Source organism: Micrasema longulum, unplaced genomic scaffold (genome assembly GCF_059751315.1).
Source record: "Micrasema longulum isolate JH-2025_06_02 unplaced genomic scaffold, ASM5975131v1 h1tg000873l, whole genome shotgun sequence".
Classification (NCBI taxonomy): Eukaryota; Metazoa; Arthropoda; class Insecta; order Trichoptera; family Brachycentridae; genus Micrasema; species Micrasema longulum.
This window is the reverse complement of record NW_028278065.1, coordinates 302,440-324,873: the sequence shown is the minus strand read 5'-3', so window position 1 is coordinate 324,873 and position 22,434 is coordinate 302,440. Positions and strand designations below refer to the sequence as shown.

General features: G+C 33.7%; 1 protein-coding gene across 2 annotated transcripts in view; it reads left to right on the top strand.

Moving 5' to 3' along the window:
* The window catches only part of RyR (Ryanodine receptor), a 126,614-nt gene that overhangs the window by 57,621 nt on the left and 46,559 nt on the right, over nt 1-22,434 (top strand). For both annotated transcript variants that reach the window (XM_088231329.1, XM_088231328.1), the window contains exons 36-43: nt 1,401-1,559; nt 3,614-3,835; nt 4,992-5,104; nt 7,778-7,871; nt 10,821-10,949; nt 12,052-12,171; nt 19,251-19,430; nt 20,724-20,844. In XM_088231329.1, the coding sequence (XP_088087455.1) occupies nt 1,401-1,559; nt 3,614-3,835; nt 4,992-5,104; nt 7,778-7,871; nt 10,821-10,949; nt 12,052-12,171; nt 19,251-19,430; nt 20,724-20,844 (1,138 nt within the window). The remainder of the gene's footprint in view (nt 1-1,400; nt 1,560-3,613; nt 3,836-4,991; nt 5,105-7,777; nt 7,872-10,820; nt 10,950-12,051; nt 12,172-19,250; nt 19,431-20,723; nt 20,845-22,434) is intronic.

The window sequence follows — 22,434 nt, the reverse complement described above, 5'->3', positions numbered from 1 at the left end:
TTTTAAAAATTGATAACTGTGTAGAGAAAAATCGGAAAATTTACTCAAAAAGTGTGTGTAGAGAAAAATCGGAAAATTTACTCAAAAACATTCTTAAATAATAAATAGTATGAATGAATATTGTATAATAAATTAACTAGTAGTTAGTCATGTTATTTTTTTTATTTTTTTTTATTTTGATACTCGTAGTATAATTATACATTTTAACAATTTAAAAAAAATTTCACTTGTTATATTTTTTACTAAAACTAAAATCCCACCAAGCCACTTTATGTAGCTTGTTGGTGAAGATTATATGTATACTAACTTAATAATATTATTTACATTTATAAAAACAATGAATAACAGATAAAAATTAACAGCCGGAAAGATCAGAATAAACCTGTTTATACAAATAATAATATATAAATTTATTTTTTAAATACAAGAAAATATATGAAAAATTAAAATATTTACACCCAAGCTACTATTCATATATAAACTCTTGATCGAGTAGACACTCTCTTATTTTGCACTTGTTACAATGTGAGTTAAATTTAAGTTCTTTTGGTAATAAATTAAAAATTCTAGGTACTAAATATTTGAGAGTTCTATTTCCATACTTATTACATACTTTTGGTACTACCAAGCCATCATTGGACGTGAAGCGTGTATTATGGTTATTTTTGAGAGGAAACTTGAATGTATTACTATTAAATTGTTCCAAAATGATGCAAAGCCACAGCAGTCCTCGAACAGGCAGAGTTTTGATTGTTTTGTACAGGAGATCATTATTACTTTGCAGGTACAATTCGCTTAACTATAGAGTACTGTAGACCCTGGATCATTTTAATATTAGTTTTAGTCGAATGTCCCCACGACTTTTTACCATATCTTATTATTGATTCTACTAAACTGTTTTTGTATTTACTACTACTATTGTTTATTTAACATAAAAAGGTCTGCCTTAAAACTGGTTGTACCTAGTTAGGCAGACTAGACATGATCCAGAGATATCTATTACCTAAGTCTGTATGCAGTAGATAAAGAAATTGTTATATTTGTTAATAAACCGTGATTATTATTATTAATTCTATCTTTTTTGTCTAATTCTATAATTGATGATATACAGCCTGCAACTGGGAGGGTGGATCATCGGTGGCAGAGCGATGGGGGACCTCAATGCATATCGATTTAACCCATTTATGTTCAGCAATATTCAGTCATTTAAATCCATAATCCACCATTCCAGTTACAAGTTGTATATGCATGTGAAATTTCTTACATACTTTAATTTCTTTCAACAAATTTCACATTAGATTGATCAACATTGAATTTATCAGTAATAAAAAAAAGTTCATTCCCGTTCATTCCCGTTCCTTAATATTCTTGGGTATGTCAACACTGATTGCTTGTTACAGAAAAAGAAGAAGCATCGTGACAAGAAGCGGGACAAGGACAAAGAGGTCCAGGCCTCTCTGATGGTGGCGTGTCTCAAGAGGCTTCTGCCCGTGGGACTTAATCTGTTCGCAGGACGTGAGCAGGAGTTGGTACAACATTGCAAGGACAGATATCTTAAGGTATTGCTGATTCAACGTCGCCGTTCCCATTCCGCACCTTGTGGTGCATAGGCCACTGCATGGGTACGCCAACTGACGAACCGGGTTGTGGTCCCGTGGTAATATTGTGGACTCACGGGCCAAAGGTCCCAGGTTCGAATCCCACTTTACCACAACTTGATTTCCATTTTTCCAGCACAAGTTATTTACGACTTTTAGGAAATGGTCTGAAAATTTAAATATTTTAGTAAATAATAAGAACTCAAGCATTTTTTTAAATTATTTTTTTTTAAATTTGCAATTAACAAAAATTAAAACATTTAGGTGTATCATAAGAATACAAATATTTCATATTTATGTGATCTTTTGATGTTTTTTTATTTTTTTATTATTTATTTACAATTTTTAAAAACCCGTTAGGGTTACATTAGAAATTTAATATTGTCTAGTCATTTTATGTCTCGTCTAGTCTAGTTAGTTCAGTCATCATGTGCTTTTTCAGATTGATTTTAAATTTGTCTCCAGTAAAAGTTTTCAAGTAGTAAGGTAGTTCGTTGTAGTGTTTAAGTCCATTATGTAGTATTTTTGACTGTCCTGTGTTTGTCTTTGCTTTTTCAATATGATAGTGTTGTTGTTGTCTGGTGTTATATTTGTGTATGTCAGCATTTTCGACTAATATTATGTCGTCATCTTGTATGTTTCCCAGTGTTATTTTGTGCACAATTTTTAAGGTCTCAATTTTAGTCAAGTAGTTTATGTCAAACTGGTGTGTTTTTTTGTACAGTTTAGTCGTAGAGGTCAGGTAGGGTAGGTTGTATGTTAGTTTAAGAATTTTATTTTGTTGTCTCTGTATTCTTGTTTTGTCTGTCTTGTTACCAGTTCCCGAGAAGGCGATCATGTAACTCAATTTACTTTTGACATAGGCTTCGTACATCATATTTTTTTCCTTTCTTAGTATAAAATCTTTAATTTTGTAGAAGATATAAAGTAAGTATCAATAAATTTGACAAAAGTTTTTAAACAGACCTTTTAGCCATGAGTCCAAGACCCTAGCCACGGGACCACAACCCGATTCTCCTAGCTTAATTTTGTATCCAAGGTAACCCAATCTATAATTACACATAAGTATATTCCTCCTGATCCTAACAGTTTAGATAAATTTAAAGAATTTTAATTGCAGAAAAATCCACCTCTTTATATATATAAACCTTGTATATTATAAGCAAGTTAAATAATAAAGCAACTCCAATATAAAAAATAAAAATTACACATTCAAGAGTGTATCTTATCTAACCTGATCTGACCTGATCTTATAATTACGCTTTCCAGTAAATGTACCTCAAAGTAATAATTCGCTAGAAAAACCCTTTAACTCTATTGCAAAGAACAAAAGCGTTCCAAATTTATGGTTTAGTTTTTAGTTTAACAACAGTGTAATGGACGGTTTCAGTTTGCGCTTGCAATTTTAGACCCGAACACCTATGTCCCGTTGTATTACTGTAAACTGTAGCTAACTTCATGGTTAATAATCATAGAACGGTTTTTGTCCGTATAGGCGTCTAACCTAACCTGACCTAGCTTATAATTACACCTTCTAGTTAGTGTCTTATCCGACCTGTAACTTTTTCCTGTGTGTGTCTAACTTAACCTGACCTAATATATAATAACATTTTCCGGTAAGTGTCTAACCTGACTTAACTTATAATAACACTTTTCAGCAAGCGTCTAACCTGACCTAACTTATAATAACTCTTTCCAGTAAGTGTCTAACCTGACCTAACTTATAATAACACTTTTCAGCAAGCGTCTAACCTGCCCTAACTTATAATAACACTTTCCAGCAAGCGTCTAACCTGACCTAACTTATAATAACACTTTCCAGTAAGTGTCTATGCTGACCTAACTTATAATAACACTTGCCAGTAAGTTTCTAACCTGCCCTAACTTATAATAACACTTTCCAGCAAGTGTCTAACCTGACCTAACTTATAATAACACTTTCCAGCAAGTGTCTAACCTGACCTATCTTATAATAACACTTTCCAGTGAGTGTCTAACTTGACCTAACTTTCCAGAAAGTGTCAGAGCAAGACGTCGTGGACTTCGCTCGCACCCAGCTGACCCTACCCGACAAGATCGACCCAGCCGACGAGATGTCCTGGCAGCACTATCTGTACAGCAAGCTCGGCAGTAAGAAGGAAGTGGCCATTGGACAGGACCAAGATAAAACCAAACAAATCGACGAGACAGTGGAGAGGATCGTTGCTATGAGCAAAGTACTGTACGGACTTCATATGGTTAGTATATAACTTGGCAGTGGAGATATTTAGTTTTTTTTGCAAACACTTTAGAGAAGTTTTACCTTACAAATAGGCTAAAGTAATCGAAAGGTAAAAATAATCATTTTCTAAGGTATTTCAGATAAAAAAAAAAAAAAAATGTTACACACAACTAAAATATAATTACTTGTCGACCGGGAGATTACGCCTCTTGTAATTCAGACTAAACCGAGGTACGATAGTACTCGTTGAAAGACAAAGCTTTTAAGTAAATTTTGTTCGAATGATTTGAAGTTCGAACAGGAAAGTTATTTAAAAATAAGCTTTGCATTTTGCAACACAAATTTCGTGCCATTTTGCCTTAATTCTAAGTAAAATTATGGCTTTAATAATAATCATTTTATAAAAGTAAAATAGTTTTAATGAGGACGTTCAATGGTTTTGCTATATTTTTTTATTTGTTAATAGACTATTAAACTAAGACAAATATATTTTTAAAATTTTTTATACGACGTATTATCAGCGCTATGATTTTTTTAAGTTTTGAATTTCTGAAATAACTCCGCGTGTGATGTCAGAGGTTTTCTTCCGCTTATTCTCGATCCATTCACGGCAAGCAAACCGGAAATCTCCATAACTCTTGTATCAGTTCTACATGCATATTTATACGATGTATATATTACATACGATGTTTTACTTATTGATACATGAAACAGGTGGTACTGTCTACAAATCCTGGCTGGAACATGTATTATTATTAAACTAAGTAATTCTGCACAGTCAACTAATCCTGTGAAGCAGCAGTTGGTCCTAACACACTCTGCGGTATTAAAGAGAAGTGATTAAGTGGTAGGTAGAGGCAGCGAGGTCGATACATGGGAAATACTATTATTATACATTTATGTCGAAAATGTCAACACATACAAAGAACACCAATTTTTATTTTATTTTTTTAACAATTTGCGATGCACATTTTACGAAGCAGAATTTGGTCTGAACACACTCTGCGTTATTGTAGAGAAGTAATTTCATGGTAGGTAGAGGCAGCGAGAGTCGATACATAAGAAATACATTTATGTCGAAAATGTCAACGCATACAAAAAACACAAATTTTATTTTATTTTGCTAACAATTTGCTATGCACACTATAGTTTGCTTGCTACTTTTGCAATAGATCGACCACCCGCAGCAGCAAAGCAAGAATGTGTACCGTAGTGTGGTCTCCATACAAAGGAAGCGCGCCGTAATTGCGTGCTTCAGGCAACTGTCACTCCACGCACTCACCAGGTTTCTTTGATTTTTGTTTCTTTTGTGTTTTTTTCAATTATTTTATTTGTTCTTATTTTAGATTGTTTTATCTATCACTAACACTTATTTTTATTTTGTATTAATTTACAAATTGTGTACATTTTTTTTTGGCTTTTATTTCATTAAAACGTTCGCTGACACTATTTTCTCAGAGGATGCACTCAAATGGGCACATATTATAACTTTATTATTTTCCGGGACATTTGACTTCCGATCGGCCGTAGTTAATGGTTTGAAGTAAAGATGCTGAAAATGATGTTTTTCAGCTAAAAGAAAAGCAATTGCTATAGCCGTCATTCTTTTTTTTCTCAGTTGATGCCGGACTGAATAGAATGTAAGAGACTGTCAACAGTTATTACTGTCTTTTTCTATCGCATTGTACAAAGTTTGACTAATGCATCCTGTTAAATAATCATCTTATTCGACCAACATGCTGGAACGCTTGTGGGGATCAAAGTCCATTCATCGATGACACACATGTGACAAACGATTTAATCTGAAATATAGGGCAACGACTGAAAGAAGCAACGCAGCGTTTTCTAATGGATAAAATACATTATGTTCTGCAAGACCAACAGTATAACACATGAGACATCTGTCCACATAAGAGCAACGTCCTGGAGTAATTAACTTCGTTCTACCATCGATGACACACATGTGACAAACGATTTTATCTGAAATATAGGGCAACGACTGCAAGAAGCAACGCAGCGTTTTCTAATGGATAAAATACATTATGTTCTGCAAGACCAACAGTATAACACATGAGACATCTGTCCACATAAGAGCAACGTCCTGGAGTAATTAACTTCGTTCTACCATGGAGACATGAAGACTCAAAACCCAAAAATTGGCATACGTAGATGAATAAAATGAGTTATCAGAAAAAAAGGTCAAGACATCTCGATCAAAGACCTTAACAACAAAATTTGTTGCAACAAAGTGGGAAAACTTTTAAGAAGGGAAGATGCAAGTCGAGGCATTTACAGAATTACGACCTGTCACATGATAAATACTACACAAAAGTCAACAGATGGAGAAGTTGAGGAAATGTGGATGTTTAAACATAGGCAGGATGGTGAATATTACACAGTGTGAAAACCAGGTAATGACAAGTCATAAGCCCTGTAAATGCCTAGACTTGCATATTCCCTTATTAAAAATGTTTTCCCTCTCTGTTGTTTTTTAGATCTAAATAACTCCCTAAGGAGGAAATTCAGTATGTCTACAAAAATTTGGACATACTGAAAACATTGTTGATCTTGAAAACTTTTGAACTTTTTGACTTAGTAGTTTTATATTACTTTCCCTTGATCTTATTAGCGTCAATTCCCTGAGCAAAAAGTAAGCCACGGGGAAACACTTTTGTTGCTGACTGTTTTTTAATTGGGACACAATATCTCCTCATACAATGTAATTACTTCAGTTCACGCAGACTATGGCCATATTTTTACAACCAGTGTCTTTTGGACTGATATTCCTAAATGAGAGACGCAATTTCGATGGATATTACAGGCAGAAATAAATGCAAGATGTGTCATATTGCATGCTCGTATTACACGTCGTACTCTCAACACTCTGATTCCGGAATGAGAGGCGGTTGGTTTATCCATTTGGCAACAAAAATATCGCGTAATGCGAGCTTCTATGTCGTGGCACAGGACTGTCGGTTGCGAATGCTAGCGAACTACTAAATTCGCCTCGCCTTTCTGCGCAAATGCTGTCGAACTACTAAATAAGCCGCCTTTCCTGCGCGAATGCTAGCGAACTACTAAATAAGCCCCGCCTTTCCTGCGCGTGGCAAGAGACATTCGTCTGCGCAGTTTCTTTTCCTTTAAGTCTAGCTTTAGTTTTGAGCCTTTTTATCGTCGATATGCTTTAAAGGCGGTGATGGTTTTTGCTTCTTTTACTAATGGCATGATTTTAATGTAATAACGTGTTTGCATGTGCGTGTACTAGGCGGCTCGGCCTGTTAAGAGAATATCTCTCTGGGGGAGGCTGGTCTGCGCAGCCAGGAAAAGATCCGCAGTTGCTTGCCTCCGAGCGACCCCTCTATACAAATTGAGCCAGTAAGTATGCAAACTTAAAATTGACAGATTTTCTAACCTTTTTGCGTAGAATTATAATATGCGTAGAATCATGTTTATATGCGTCGCACTGCGTCCAAAATTCTGACATCCCGTCTGCGCGCATGCGTGAAAAGATTCAGATTACCACCCCAGAGATGGGTTTGATTAGACCCAGTAGTATTGAAAATTATCGATTACACGAAAATTGATTTTTATACCGAATTTTCAATCAGTATAATCATTTTTCGAAAAATACATTTAAATTGGGATACAAATGGAAATGGTCGGATCAAAAGTTATTTAAAAAAATAAAAGTACAAAACTCACAAAATTACGCAACTTTTCAAAACTGGGTCTAATCACCAAACACATAGAAAACGTAGAAATGTGGTCATTTTTAGACCAAAAATAATTTCAAAGTCGTAAACTAAACAATCACCTATATTTAATCTCTTTATTTAGTTTCAAGAGATGACAGTGAAGGAATACAGCGTCAGTTCTATGTTGAGACTGTGGCCTTACGTCCCAGATCCCGCTTCGAAAGGGAGATGAAATTAATAATACAATGCACATATTTTTTCAGGCACCGAGCTTGCAACATCTTTACAAGGACTTACTACGAACTTTGGCTTCAGGAGGAAAATGTCGGCCAGGAAATCATGATCGAGGATCTCACTGTAAGACATTTGACCTACACATACATTTTTAAAATATTAAAATAACCCAGAAAAACATAGTTTTCAATCGGATTATTTGGAGTCTATAATTTGTTTATTACTTGGGACCAAATACTTAAATTTACAACAATAACTTATTATGGAAGGAAAGATAGAGGGCAGGCGGGATATGAGACGGAAAAGAGCTGATGCTTTGATCCCATGATTGGCTCAGAAATCTCAGACAGTGGTTCGGTGTGCCGGATGCAGCAGCGCTGATTAGACTGGCCCAGGATCGTGATGAATGCAGAATGATGGTCGCCAGCCTCCGGTAGGAGCGGCAAAAAAAGAAGAAAACTTTTATTTTAACACGTTCCGACACAAAGCAATGTCAATGTCAACTAAATATATGAATATAGGAAACAAAAGAATAGAAATTACACCATCAATTGTAATAGAAAATGAAAAACTTAATGAAGTCACTGAAATTAAATATTTAGGTGTAATGTTGGATTCAAAACTTACATTTCACCAAAACGCTAAGATGGTAATAAATAAGATTGCAAAAAAAATATCAATTTTGGGAAGGATCAGAAGATTTATTGATAAGGACTCCTGCAAAACTATTTACAAAGCAATTATTGAACCACACGTTAACTACTGTAGTAGCATTTTATTTTTATCAAACAAAGAAAACATAGATAAACTAACTGTATTACAAAATAAAGCCTTTAGAATCATTTTGAAAAAAAACAGATATACGAGTGTAAAGTCGATGGTAAATGAAATGAAATTATTAACATATAAACAAAGAATATTTTACAATACAATGATATTTGTTCATAAAATTATAAACTCTAATAAAAAAACAGAATTTTGGAAAAAAATTGATCGGAACCAGCATGAACACAATCACAATACTAGAGAAAAGAACAAAATTAGACTTCCATTTAGGAAAAAGGCAAAGTCACAAAATTCAATTTTATTTAAAGCAATTAAAAAGTATTACGAAATGAAAAAAAATATTTATGAAGAAAAAAACATATCAAAATTTAAAATAATGGTCAAGACATAATGTGATAAACAATTTATAAATTAAATATATTTGTAATGTTATTATTAGAACACACATAACAATATGTATGATATGTGTGCCCTATTTTAAGATTTAAATAAATAAAATAAATAAATTTGACCTTGAACTATGAAGCAATTCCCCGTTTTGTCTTTAAATAATATTTTATTATAAAAAAAATATTTAATACCGTAACACTTATACACATTCTTTGTGACTGTGCTGCTTTGTGTTACAAAATAAATCGCTTCCTAGGTGGACCATTGGTTTAACCTGAGGATGTGAGAGCACTCGCCCCCTACGTAATAGCCTGATACTTTAAGAACTTGGGCTTGGATGAGGAGATTTAGCAACAGATTTAGCACAGGTCTTTAAAAACCTAGAATCTCGGAGAGGTAGAACTGACTTACCCGTCTCAATAGATCTACCCAGGTCTCAGAGACGCCAGAACATTATTTTACAAATGTTAGCGAAAAGTGGACTAAATCGAAAAAATAAATTTCATTCAGTTTCGTAAAAGGTTAAAAATATTTGATGAAAGGAAAGGAGCACGAAAATGGACCTACCTTTGATGCTTTTAGCATGTTCTTCTATTTTGGGCACTGGATGATGAAATTCACTATGAATTATGTAACGGTTTATGATAAGTTTTGCAATGATGCACGATGAATTAAAGAATTTGTATATAATGTAAAAATGTTGTTTGTTTTGATATGTGGGGTCCATAGTCCATAATAAATGACACACGTGTTAAATTAATTTATCTGAAGTATACTAATGACCGACGACGCAATATCATCATTTTCTATAGAATTCAATACATTCGCATGATGCAACTCTTATAGTATTGCACGCTAAACCGGGAGAATTGTTCTGCAGTACGTTCACATCGTCCCTACCATGAAGAAATGAACTACAAAGCAACGTCGTCTATAAAGAGATCATAGGACGCAGCCATTCAAGTCAGTCAGCCCAACAAGTTCAGTTCACTTCAATCCAGCTCGACGACGTCACACAGTTCCAGCATGTAGTTCAAGTGCAGTATGTTCAACCTATCATTGCCGCTTTGCTCGCGCTACACAACCAAGTGCTGTATCTTATTCGCAATGTAATAAATACGCATTAAACAGCAACCTCGTGTCTTCTCTGTCAATCTCTAACTGGGGTAGGAACTCCAACCAACTCTCAATAACCTAAATCCTACAGATCCAAATCTTTTTTGTATTACTTCTATCTTGATGTTAGGTAGGTACCAAACTCTGTTGGGTTATGTATAAGTCACTGCACAACTCTGCTCCAGAATATCTAAGGGAACTCTGCATTCCAGATGAACTAGCTGACAGACGCCTTACGCTTAGATCAGCTACATCTACGTCGAAAGGAAAAGTTATTTTACCTCTACGCGAACAGCGCACTAAATTCGGCGAACGTGAATTTGCGGTCGCAGGCCCTACGGCATGGAATGCTCTCCCAGCAGAAATCCGAAACTGTGAGAGTGAAGTGATATTTCGGAAGAAACTTAAAACCCACTTGTTCTCTAAATCGTTTGAATAAATTCTTAGCATGTGGAGGAAAAGTAATATGAAAAAGTACATTATTTTTCTTAAATTAAAAAGTTAAAATTAAATTTATATCTTTATATAATCACTTTGTAAAGCGCCCTTGAGGTAATATATTACGAAAATGGCGCTATATAAGTTATCCATAATTATTATTATTATTATTATAAGGACGGGTCAGGGGAAGGATGGGAAAGAAAGGGAACCGGCAAGGAATGATACCGATAAATGCTGTTTTATACTAAGCAGCTCCTATGTACAAAAATATATATATATATATATATTCGAATCGTATAAACTGGCATTGAACAAATCGTTTTGTTTGGAATGTTCCAGCAATCGTTTGAAGACGCAGAGTTGAAGAAAGCGGAAGCTCAGGAAGAAGAGGGCAAACCAGATCCTCTCACACAATTGGTCACAACTTTCTGTCGAGGTGCCATGACGGAACGTTCTGGAGCATTGCAGGTTTGATTACATTATTTTTAATGACCTTTTTCATCAACAATATTTAGAGTTTTTCCAAATTTTTGTAGACAATTAATGGATTCAACTCCCTGGGAAGCTGTTAATATCAACATATTACAAAGAAGATGAAGAACATTTTAAAGAAGGTAATATAGAAGTCAAGGCATCTACAGGGCTTATGGCCTGTCATTGGCTGGTTTAAGTGGCCACTTTACACACTGTGTAACATTCACCATTCTGCCCATATTTGAACATCTATATTACTTCAATTCTTTCATCAGTTGATGTTTGTGAAGTCCCAGGGAGTTGAATCCAGTACTTCTCTACAAAAATTTGGACAAACTCAAAATATTGTTGATAAATGTATTCAATAAATACAGATCAAATTCGTTTACAAACTAAATATGTACCTCAGAGGCAGACGGATGCCTACAAAAGCCTTAAGAATCAACCTTCTCTAAATGATTTCGAATCATTTACAGCAATCATTTGTACTTTGAATATCTAAATACATTGGTTCTTTCATTAAAAGACTTACATTTTTTCAAAATCAATGGACTTGATCATAAACTGGATACAAAAATCGAAATGTCATTTTATAAAATTCTAGATTTGCATCCGTCTGCCTCTGAGGCAAAGAAATAATAATCTCTTGATATAAATAATGTTTTTTTTAAAATAAATACTAACTCACCAGTTTGTTGGTGAAAAAACATCAAACTTATTTACTTTAATTGTTGCTTCCTTTCTTGATTATGATTATTCACACACAATAGGCTGCTCGCGTACACGGTAATAGAATAAAACAAATTGTAAAAGTGTGTCTGCTTTTAGAATCGCGGCGCCTTCTGTCGTCTGGTGTCGGCCGAACCGGGGAATCCCACGCCGGCACCAACCGGCGTAATTGTGAATCGGCGTAAATTGAACCGGCGCAAACGACGTTTACCTGTACTGCCTAATAAACGCCTGAAAACATTTTCTATGCAGCGTTGCCTAGTAAGCGAACTGGTTAAGCCGGATGAATCCAGCCCGTCTACAAACATTTGGACATACCCAGAACATTGTTTATTTAATTTTATTAATGTATTTTATGTTTTCACAGGAAGATCCGCTGTATATGTCATATGCCTTCATCGTGGCCAAGTCTTGTGGCGAAGAAGAAGACGAAGGAGACGGCGATGGGGGCGCGGAGGGGGAGGAAGAGGGAGGCGCTAGCATACACGTGAGTTGAACTTATTTACGTAGTTTACAGGCGTTGCCTAGTATGTGAAATAATTCTATCAGAATCTCTTCACGACAATAAGGTTTCAGCTCTTTAACTTCACTAAAATCAACACAGATGGAAGAATCGAAGAAAAATGGATGTTCAAACATGGGCAAAATAGTAAATGATATACGGTGTGTAAAGTGGCCACTTAAACCAGCCAATGACAGGTCATACGCCCTGTAAATGCCAAGACTTCCATATTGGCTTTTCTAAAATGGTATTCATCTCTGCTGTAATTTTTTAATAAGAACATAATTTTACGCTCCGACTAGCGTATTTAACTCAGAACTGTCATTTTTAGGGTTGCTGATATATATGTCCAGTGGTCACTTTACTTCCTAGTGGGAACTTGATTTCGTGTACCACTTCCTTGGCTATCAGCAATTTAAATTCCGTAAATCATTAAAATTTTATAACCTTGATTCATTAGCACACAGAAGAGATATGTTTGATCAGATCCTGCTTTATAAAATGGTCAATAATAAATTCGATTCCCCGGAACTCATTAATCTACTTGCTTACCGTGTCCCCTCCAGGCCAACTAGACTCTCTGATATTTTCTATATTCGTAAATTTAAAACTAATCATCGGAAACATTCTACGAACCCTCGTATATGTGAAACATTTAACAAAAAACTTAATAGTCTTGATATATTTAACACTCCATACAATATGTACAGAAGAGAATTAATAGGCTTGATTCATGCTCTTCATTCATAATTCATTAAATCATTAAATCAAATGCAATTTTCCACTCTCACTTTCCTTCAATCATCCTTTACCGCTCCTTATCAATTTCCTTCTTTTCTTTTCCACTATCTCCTTGTTTTGTCCATATTTATCTTATTTTAATATATAGTATATTTACAATTTATATAGTTTAAACTTCAAGCCGTCGTCGCTTTATTACAGTATTATTTAGTGAATACATATAATTGGATGGCAGGCCCTACTATGTATACATTTTATTTAGTTTTTTTTTTAAATATTCATTTAACCTGTACATCTGTTTGTATTCGAAATAAATAAAATAAAAATATAAATAAAAATAAAAATTTGAGCCGCCTCTAAGATTATTGCCGCATAAAACATCTTACTCTTAACATAAATAAATGCTCTTGTATATCTTTCTCGCGTAAACATAATCCTTTGAATTTTCAGTATACTTTAATGAATGAAATGGTTCCAAGAAATAACGTTATCAGAGACTTAGGAATAGTTTTAGATTCCAAGCTTGTGTTCGATAATTACATTAATGGAATTATTTGTAAGGAATCCAAAATGCTAAGTTTTTTAATGCGAATGTCTAATGACTTCAAAAACATTTATATTGCTATATAACACATATGTGAGAAGTCAATTAGAATATGCTTCAATTATATGGAATCCCCAATATAAAATATATATAAAAAACCTAGAAAGGATACAGAAGAGATTCATTAATTTAATAAAATATAAATTTCACTGTACACCAAATTCATTTCAAACTCTGGGGTATAGAAGAGTGATTGCAGATCAATTATTTCTGTTTAAACTGGTAAACAACATAGTAGACTGCCCTTTACTTATAAGTTCTTTAGAATACCTTGTACCCAACAGAACAAGACTCCATGCTACATTAAATTTGCCAGTACCTAGAACTAACTCGAGGAAAAACGACTTTTTCTTTAGAGCATGTCATTATTACAATACTGTTCTCTCCGGTCACGCAGACATTTTTCATCTCTCTTATATAAAATATAGAAAATTCCTCATAGACAGTACACCCGTTTAGTTTGACGATGTCAGTAATTATGTATGTATTCGTATGTTCATTATTATATTTTTGTACCTTTTACATTATTTTTATATAACTTTTTTCTTTTCTTATTCTTTAAATTTAAATTTATCTTGTTTCTATTAACTTTATTTTTATAACTGTAAATAAGAATATGTATTTTTATTTTATTTGCAAGTTTCTAAGTGCCTAACAATTGTTAATTGCTTTTATTTTGATACCGATAATGTACTTAATCGATATCTTACACCACTGTGGAAAATTTTTATTGACTGTTTTCACAATTTTCGTTCATATGTACTCTTATTTTTTTTATACAATATACATATTTATATATATTTTTTTTAAATTTTTTTTTTCAAAAATATTTACAAAATACTCTTAAATTAAAGTCCTGCTGAGTTGCTTACATACAAATCGACAGCAGGTTCTTATAAATTACATCGATTATTCACACTTAAACAAACAAACAAACCATCACGCCGCTTCCCCGTAAGGGTAGGCAGAGAGGATAGAACGCCACAACACTCTATCTTTGCATACAGATCTCGCTTCCTCTACATTCATACATCTTCTCATGCACGCGCGCCGATTATTCCGACTTTTGACATGTCCATCTTTAAGTATTTGTTGGATTTGGTCATGCCATGTCTTTCTCGGTCTTCCTCTATTTCTGCATCTGCGTAAATATTCTTAGCCGTTCTCTCACTGTCCATTCGTTCTACATGTCCAAACTAATGCTTGTCTCAGCCTTACATAATGTACGGATCTCAACATTTGTGCATCTATCGTACATAGTTTTACCACACATTCGCCTGAGAGATCGCATTTCGACAGCATTCAGCCTACATTCATCCCTGTTTTTCCAAGTCCATACTTCGCTCCCATACATCAGGGATGGGACCAGGACTCCGTTGTAAACTGCTAATTTTGCCTCTTGTGACAAGCATTTATTTGCCAAGGTCGATTTAAGTGCACCGTTCACTCTGTTCCCGGCACTCACCCTCCTTTCAATATCTTTCTCAGTCATTCCATCCCTAGTGAACATACATCCCAGATACACAAATTCCTCTACTTGTTTTAGTATAACTCCATTCACAGTGATTTCACATTTAGTCATACTTTCATTTCTTTCAAAAACCATCACATTCGATTTATCGACATTAATCAACAAATCGCTTCTCTTGCATACATTGTAGACCTTTGTTACCAAGAATTGCAGTTCCTCTTTGTTATTAGCAAGGAGTACAGCATCGTCAGCATACAAAAGACAATTGACTTTTAAATCCCCCTTTTTTGCTCCCATTCTTAAGCCTTTCAGTTCTTTCATGCAGTTATCGATATACACGTTGAACAGCCATGGTGACATAACACATCCCTGCTTCACTCCTTTATGAATGTCAAACCACGATGTGTATGATCCATTTACCCTAACACATGCTGTGCTGTCTTTATACAGAGACCTTCATTCACACTTAACTTACATTAATAATAATTTTACTTGAAAAACATTACATATTTCATTATGAAAAATTAAAAACTATCACTAATACAAAAAACTTTTTCCTAATAACCGTAATTTGAGCAAACGTCGCACTCCTGTATTTAACTCAGCATTTTTAATATTGTTTGGTAACATGTTAAATATTTTACGTATACTGCATTGCAGTGTCCTTTTGTCATATTTGTTGCAATATCTAGGAACAGCTAGCCCTTCCATACTAGTAAACCTGGTGTTGTAATCACGTACCAAGTTGTGTTTATACTCGGAGTGCGACGCGTGCTGACAAATTAATTTGTACCAAAGTAGAGCCTGTAGCTATGTAAAAACTGTTGTTTTTTTTCCCAAATAAAAATAAGTAATTTTATAATCCCTTCTCTGAACTGTTATTCATCTCTGTTGTAATATGTTAATCTTTTTTCTGTTCTGTTATTGCATCCATAGAGGACGATGGACAAGCTAATGGTAAACAATTTTACTAATGGTCATTTTAGTGATATTTAGTAGATATTATTAGTTTTTTTTTTATCAATATTCCTACAGAGATGAGGTAGAATTTTTTTTCAAATTCAGGATTATCGATATTCTAATTAAAAATTAAAAATAATTAAAAATAATTAAAAATTAATTAAATTAAAAATTAAAAATACTAATTAAATGCTAATTAAAAATACTTAACTTCAATATCAATACATAGATGGTGCTCCAACACGCTAGTGAAAGCTTTCTCATTTAATAAGATATATACAAGAATCAAAAATGATACCGTTGTCGATATTCGCTAATAAGCGGAATGGGGAATGTTGTACGTAAAGTGGCCACTCAACCCAGCCAATGACAGGTCATAAGCCCAGTAAACGCTCGAATATCGATAATCCTGAATTTGAAAAAAAATTCTACCTCATCTCTGTAGGAATATTGATAAAAAAAATATATACCTACTTCCCCTCGGAGAAATCCAGATTTGTGTATGTACAAAAATACACATACCAAAAAATAATGTTGGATATTATTAGTGTTCAGTAGACTGAAATCAGTGTTTGATTTCTAAAATTATAAGTTTGATTATGGAGTTCTACAAAATAAACACCAAATCAATCAATTGACCTTTCCCTAAAGCTAGGGTTTCCTAGGACAGCGGTGCCCGTATCTTAACGGCCGTACTGAACGGTAACACGGTTGACAGCCGTCGTAACGGTGACTAGAGACTGGTTTCCTGGGAAAACGGCGTTATCAACACTATTTAACACCCTTTTCATAAGAAACCATTCTCTAGTCACCGTTACGACGGCTGTCCACCGCATCACCGTTACGACGGCTGTCCACCGCATCACCGTTCACTACGGCCGTTAAAATACGGGCACCGCTGTCCTAGGAAACCCTAGCTTTACTGTCCTAAATACACCCGCGCGTTACGGTGCTGTGTAGTCACTACACATTAAAAAAATAAGAGATTTAAAAAGGAAAAAGTTGAATATTAAAGGGAATGGCTTTAATTAACCATAATTTAACATATTACAACAGGGATGAAGAACATTTAAGAAAAGGCAATATAGAAGTCTAGGCATCTACAGGGCTTATGACCTGGCAATGGCTGATTTTAGTGGCCACTTTACACACTGTGTAACATTCACTATTCTGCCTATATTTGAACATCTATATTCCTTCAATTCTTTCATCTGTTGATGTTTGTGAAGTTAAAGAGCTGAAACCTTTATTTATGCCCATAAGCCCTGTAGATGCCTAGACTTCTATATTACCTTTTCTTAAATGTTCTTCATCTCTGTTGTAATATGTTAATATAAACAGCTCCCCAGGGAGTTGAATCCAGTCCTTGTCTACAAAAATATTGTTGAACCAGAATTTAATTCAAAGATGATGATATTTCAAATCTAACTGCTGAAATCATGACAAATCCATTGGGTTTTGCTAACGACTCGGGCGAAACGTGCACCCGCGCCAACTTCCCGAGATCTACTAAGTAGCTTTATAGTACTGGAATACGTGACTGACTGAGAGTACACGTTTGATGATATTTGTAATGTATCCCCGATTTCCGATAAAATGCTTTTTTGTGCCTTATAAGTACTTATTATTTAATAACAAATTATTTCAGTCGATACGTAAATGTGTAATGGAGGAATACTGAAAATCTAAACCCAATATTTTTTATATTTATAATGATATTTAAGTTATTAGACGCAATGTGTACTAGCTACACATCACCGGGGAGGGAGGGTTATACTCCCATGAGTTATTTAAAAAAAACTCATTTGGGACCGTACATAAAAAGAAAACCATTTTTGTGACAATACATAATGTCATACATGGTTAATATATTCGAAATAGTAAGAAAACATAAAACACAGAACTTTACACCATCTATATAAATTACGTTAATAACTTTCACTATCAAAAAGATTTAAGTATTTTTTTTTTAATTGCAACACTTCTGGATTTGCTATTTGACTTTTCGTGTTTAAAACTACCGGGCAGTTTATTAAATTCGGAATGGCCAGTATTTTCCAAAGACCTTCTGCCAAACTTCATTAAGCAAAACTTAGACACGTGAAGATTCCCCGAGTAACGCGTGTTGTAATTGTGAATATCATGACCAAATGTGTATTTTAAATTTGTGTGAGCAGAAAAGTTTATGATATTCAAAATAGTATTGTTACGTTTCTCAGAGCTGTTCTGAAGAACTGATTTTGGTTTCTACTTTTTTGTATTTATCCGTCATAGAATGAGGACGTTCAGTGTCTTTTTTTATTTATTTTTATTTGTCAATAGACTATTAAACTAAGCAAAAAAATAAAAATTTTATGTATCGTATTTCAGCGCTATGATTTTTTTAAAAGTTTTGTATCTCTGAAAAAACTCCGCGTGTGACGTCAGAGGTTCTTCTCTGTCAGTTCTTCCGATTGGTTCGTTTACGGTAAGCATACCGGATATCCTTCACAGCTCTCATATTTATTCATTTATTTTATAGAAACAAACAGTCGACAATGATATAATGACATACAAAAGTACGATTTAAAGACAGACCAGCGAAGTTTATTATATTGTAGTATGAAAACACCATTTTATGAAAAAAAAAAATTATCAACATGTCGGGAATCGAACCTGAGACCTCTTGCATGGTAGGTAAACGCACTGACCATTACACTATGAGTTCGACAATCCCTTTTTTTTTTTTTTTTTAAATATATATTTGGACCCCTGTATTTAGTAGCCTTACGTGTCATGTACAAGGCTAAGGTACTCGGAAAAAAATCGTTTTTGTTTGTCTTGGAAATGGGATTTTCGATCACTGATTTTGGTTTATTACCTTTACGAGTCCAATCACCATTGTTGCAAAGTCCAAGAACAATGGCGCGTGATAACTACTTTTAACTACAGTGTGGATATCTGTTAAGGATATTCCATCTTTCCTGCATCCTGCTTCAAGATTATGGCGTTGTAAACTGAAAAATGGACGATCCCATTTCCTAATAGTGAGTTATTTAAAACTTGTTAAAAAAGGCCCTTAAAATTAATTATTCGGGTAAATCATAAGAACGCATATGATAAATAAATATTTATAAATCATTGTGTTTGAATAATTCATTACAGTTGTTTTTTTTACAAATTCCGGGTCATATTTGAACCATCTATATGTTTATTTACATCCTAATTTGATTGATGACGGAAATGATATCTCTTCGAAGATATGGACAGCCTTTTTAAATATGTTACAAATTGAAATTTTGGGCTCAGGAACAAGAGATGGAGAAGCAGAAGCTGCTGTTCCACCAAGCGAGGCTGGCCAACCGGGGAGTTGCTGAGATGGTGCTGCTTCATATATCCGCTTCCAAGGGAATCCCCAGCGAGATGGTCATGATGACGTTGGAGCTGGGAATTAGCGTCTTGAGGGGGGGCAACATCGATATCCAGATGGTAATCGCCAAATTAATCCATTTAAAACTTTTAATGTTCTTAGTTTATTGCTTAAAGCTATTTCTTCCAATTCATAAAAACTGTCTGGTGTGGGTTGGTCCATGTTTCGATTTACCATTTTTATTTATTTATCTGATAATATACACGGCACGCAGTGTCTTTTACCTTAAAAAGATACATATTAAAAATAATATAAACATTTCAATATAATGTGAAAAACTTAAAAATTCAATTGAAAAGTATTATTTTACATAAATACTATATATATAAAACAGCAGTTTTGTATAAAGAACGTATTTAGATATAAAAAATAATTAAACAAATTTTAAAAGGAAAATAATTTATATATATTTTTCTTTTTTCTTTATTTTTCTTTCTTTTCTTTCTTTTAATACAATTAAATTCTTTTGTCTTAATTTTTTTTTTCAAATAGTAATAATAATAACAATTAAATTCATTTTAAAAATAAGTATACACGTAAATATGGTACACAATAGTACCCATACAAAAGTAAACATAGAAAGCACTTTAATCTAAAAAATGTAAATTACCGTTCATCAGCTTTGAAATGATTTAATAGGGTTGATTTATATAAGCCTTACTTTTTTTGTGATGACGTACGGAAAGCATATAAAACGGCATTACTTTTTTCCAAAATCTATTTTGACTTCCGATAATCTATTTGCGGATCAGTCTTGAAATTCCATGACATTAATTTCTAGATCAATCTGAAAATTCCATGAGATCCTTAAATTCAATAACTTTACTTACAATCAATCTTAAAATTCTTTCACTTTACTTTTACAATCGATCTTAAAATTCTATTACTTTAATTTTATAATCGATGTTCATATTCCGGCACTATACTTTTACAATAAATTTTTAAATTCCATAGCTTTACTTGTACAATCAATCTTTAAATTTCATCACTTTACTTGTACAATCAATCTTAAAATTCCATCACTTTAATTTTACCATCGAGCTTAAAACTCCATAACTTTATTTTTAACATCGATCACTTTATTTTCACAATCAATCCTAAAATTTTGTAAAATTCCTTCACTTTACTTTTACTATAGATCTTAAAATTACATCTCTTTACTTTTACAATCGATCTTAAAATTCCGTCACTTTACTTTTACAATCGATCTTAAAACTCCATCACTTTATTTTCAGTATCAATCACTTTGTTTTCACAATGAATGTTAAAATTCCTACTGTTTTTTTAATCACAACATCACATTATTGTCAAGATTGATCTTCAAATTCCAAAATTAATTTCGAAATTTTTAGGGTATGCTTAATCACCTCAAAGAGAAAAAAGATGTGGGCTTCTTTACATCGATAGCAGGTCTAATGAACTCCTGCTCAGTACTGGATTTAGATGCCTTTGAAAGGAACACAAAAGCTGAAGGTAATACTTATATAATACTCGTACTCATATTGATAATCATAAAGAGAACATTTGTACATTTTCAAGAAACTTTGCCATATAATATAATGCTCCAATTTTTGCCGCGCGTAAGAAAACATTTTTTGCATCCAATTTCCCGTTGGATTGAAGTTCCTTATTTGCAATAATAATCTCATAAGCCCTGCAAATGCCTAGACTTCCATATTCTCTTTAAAATGGTCTCAAAGAACGAATCGAATCAATTTTTGATGCCTTGGACTTGCAGTCTTGATCGACCACCGCTTCCAATTCTTCATCTTGAAACTTTTTTGGCTGTCCAGGCCGCTCTTCGTCTTTGATATCAAAATCGCCACTTTTGACTCGAAACCCTGGGATTTCGCAAAAGCATGTTCACCATACAATTCCACGAGCAAACGATGTCTTTCGGCTGCAGTTTCCTTCGCAAAAAAGTGACCCAGCAAAAATTCCCGCATATGCGGTTTTTTACGCCAATTTTCAAAAATTCCATGATTGAAAAAACTGTGATGCTCACAAGCAAATCAAACAATGTTGACAGATTTTGACAGTTTATCAAGTTTTAGTTTTTTTTTTAGTTTCAAAATCACATGTATGCCAATGATTTGCTACATCGCATACACGAGTGCTGACATCTATAGTTCTTAAAATTTAGCTTGATGTCAAACTCATGTCAATAGTGATGGGAAATTACTGATCACTGATCATGTACCGATCTTCTTATTCTTCTTCGTTTTTTCATGGCCTTTTCACATCTCAATTCGGGTGTTCTGGCCATATGTACCGATCAAATCAATTTTATCAGTTTTTGCATGCAATCATGAAACTCCGTTTCCGAAAATTGATATAAAAACGCAAAAACAAGCCTATTTTAGTGTGTTTATAAAGACATTTATACTAATATTTATGTTTTTTGTTGATATTTCTTGATAAAACTCCATAGTTAATGATTATGATAAAATTATAAATAAGCTTATTAATAACAAAAAAATAACAAATAATAACAAATAAAAATACAATATTACAACTAAATAGACGGCCTTCGTGGTGTAGTGGTTAAGACGCTTGACTCACACACGGAAGGTTCCGGGTTCGATTCCCGGTGAGAACACAAAATATAAAATGTGATTTTTCTTAAACCTGGGTGTCAACGTTAGACGAGGACGACCAAGGAAGACGTGGCATGATCAGATAAACAAAAATCTTAATCTGGTCATGTCAAAAGCAGACAGAACCGAAGGGCATGTATGACAAGATGTATGAATGTGGAAGAGGCTAGGATTGTATGCCAGGATAGACGTGTGTGGCGGTCCATTCTCTCTGCCTACCCCTACGGGGAAATGGCGTGATGGTAGTAGTAGTTGTAGTAGTAATCATTAGACATTTATACTTTTTTCGTGAACTATCAAACGAATATTTTTTTTATTCGCTCAAATTACATTGATCAATTTGTCCTATTTGCTATCTCTAACGTTTTTGCAAAATCATGTAACCTTGTAAGAACATCGTTAATAATGCGGTTTTTTTTGGTTTTTTTTAGCGTTAAAGCTGATTTTATAGGTTGATGTATATGTC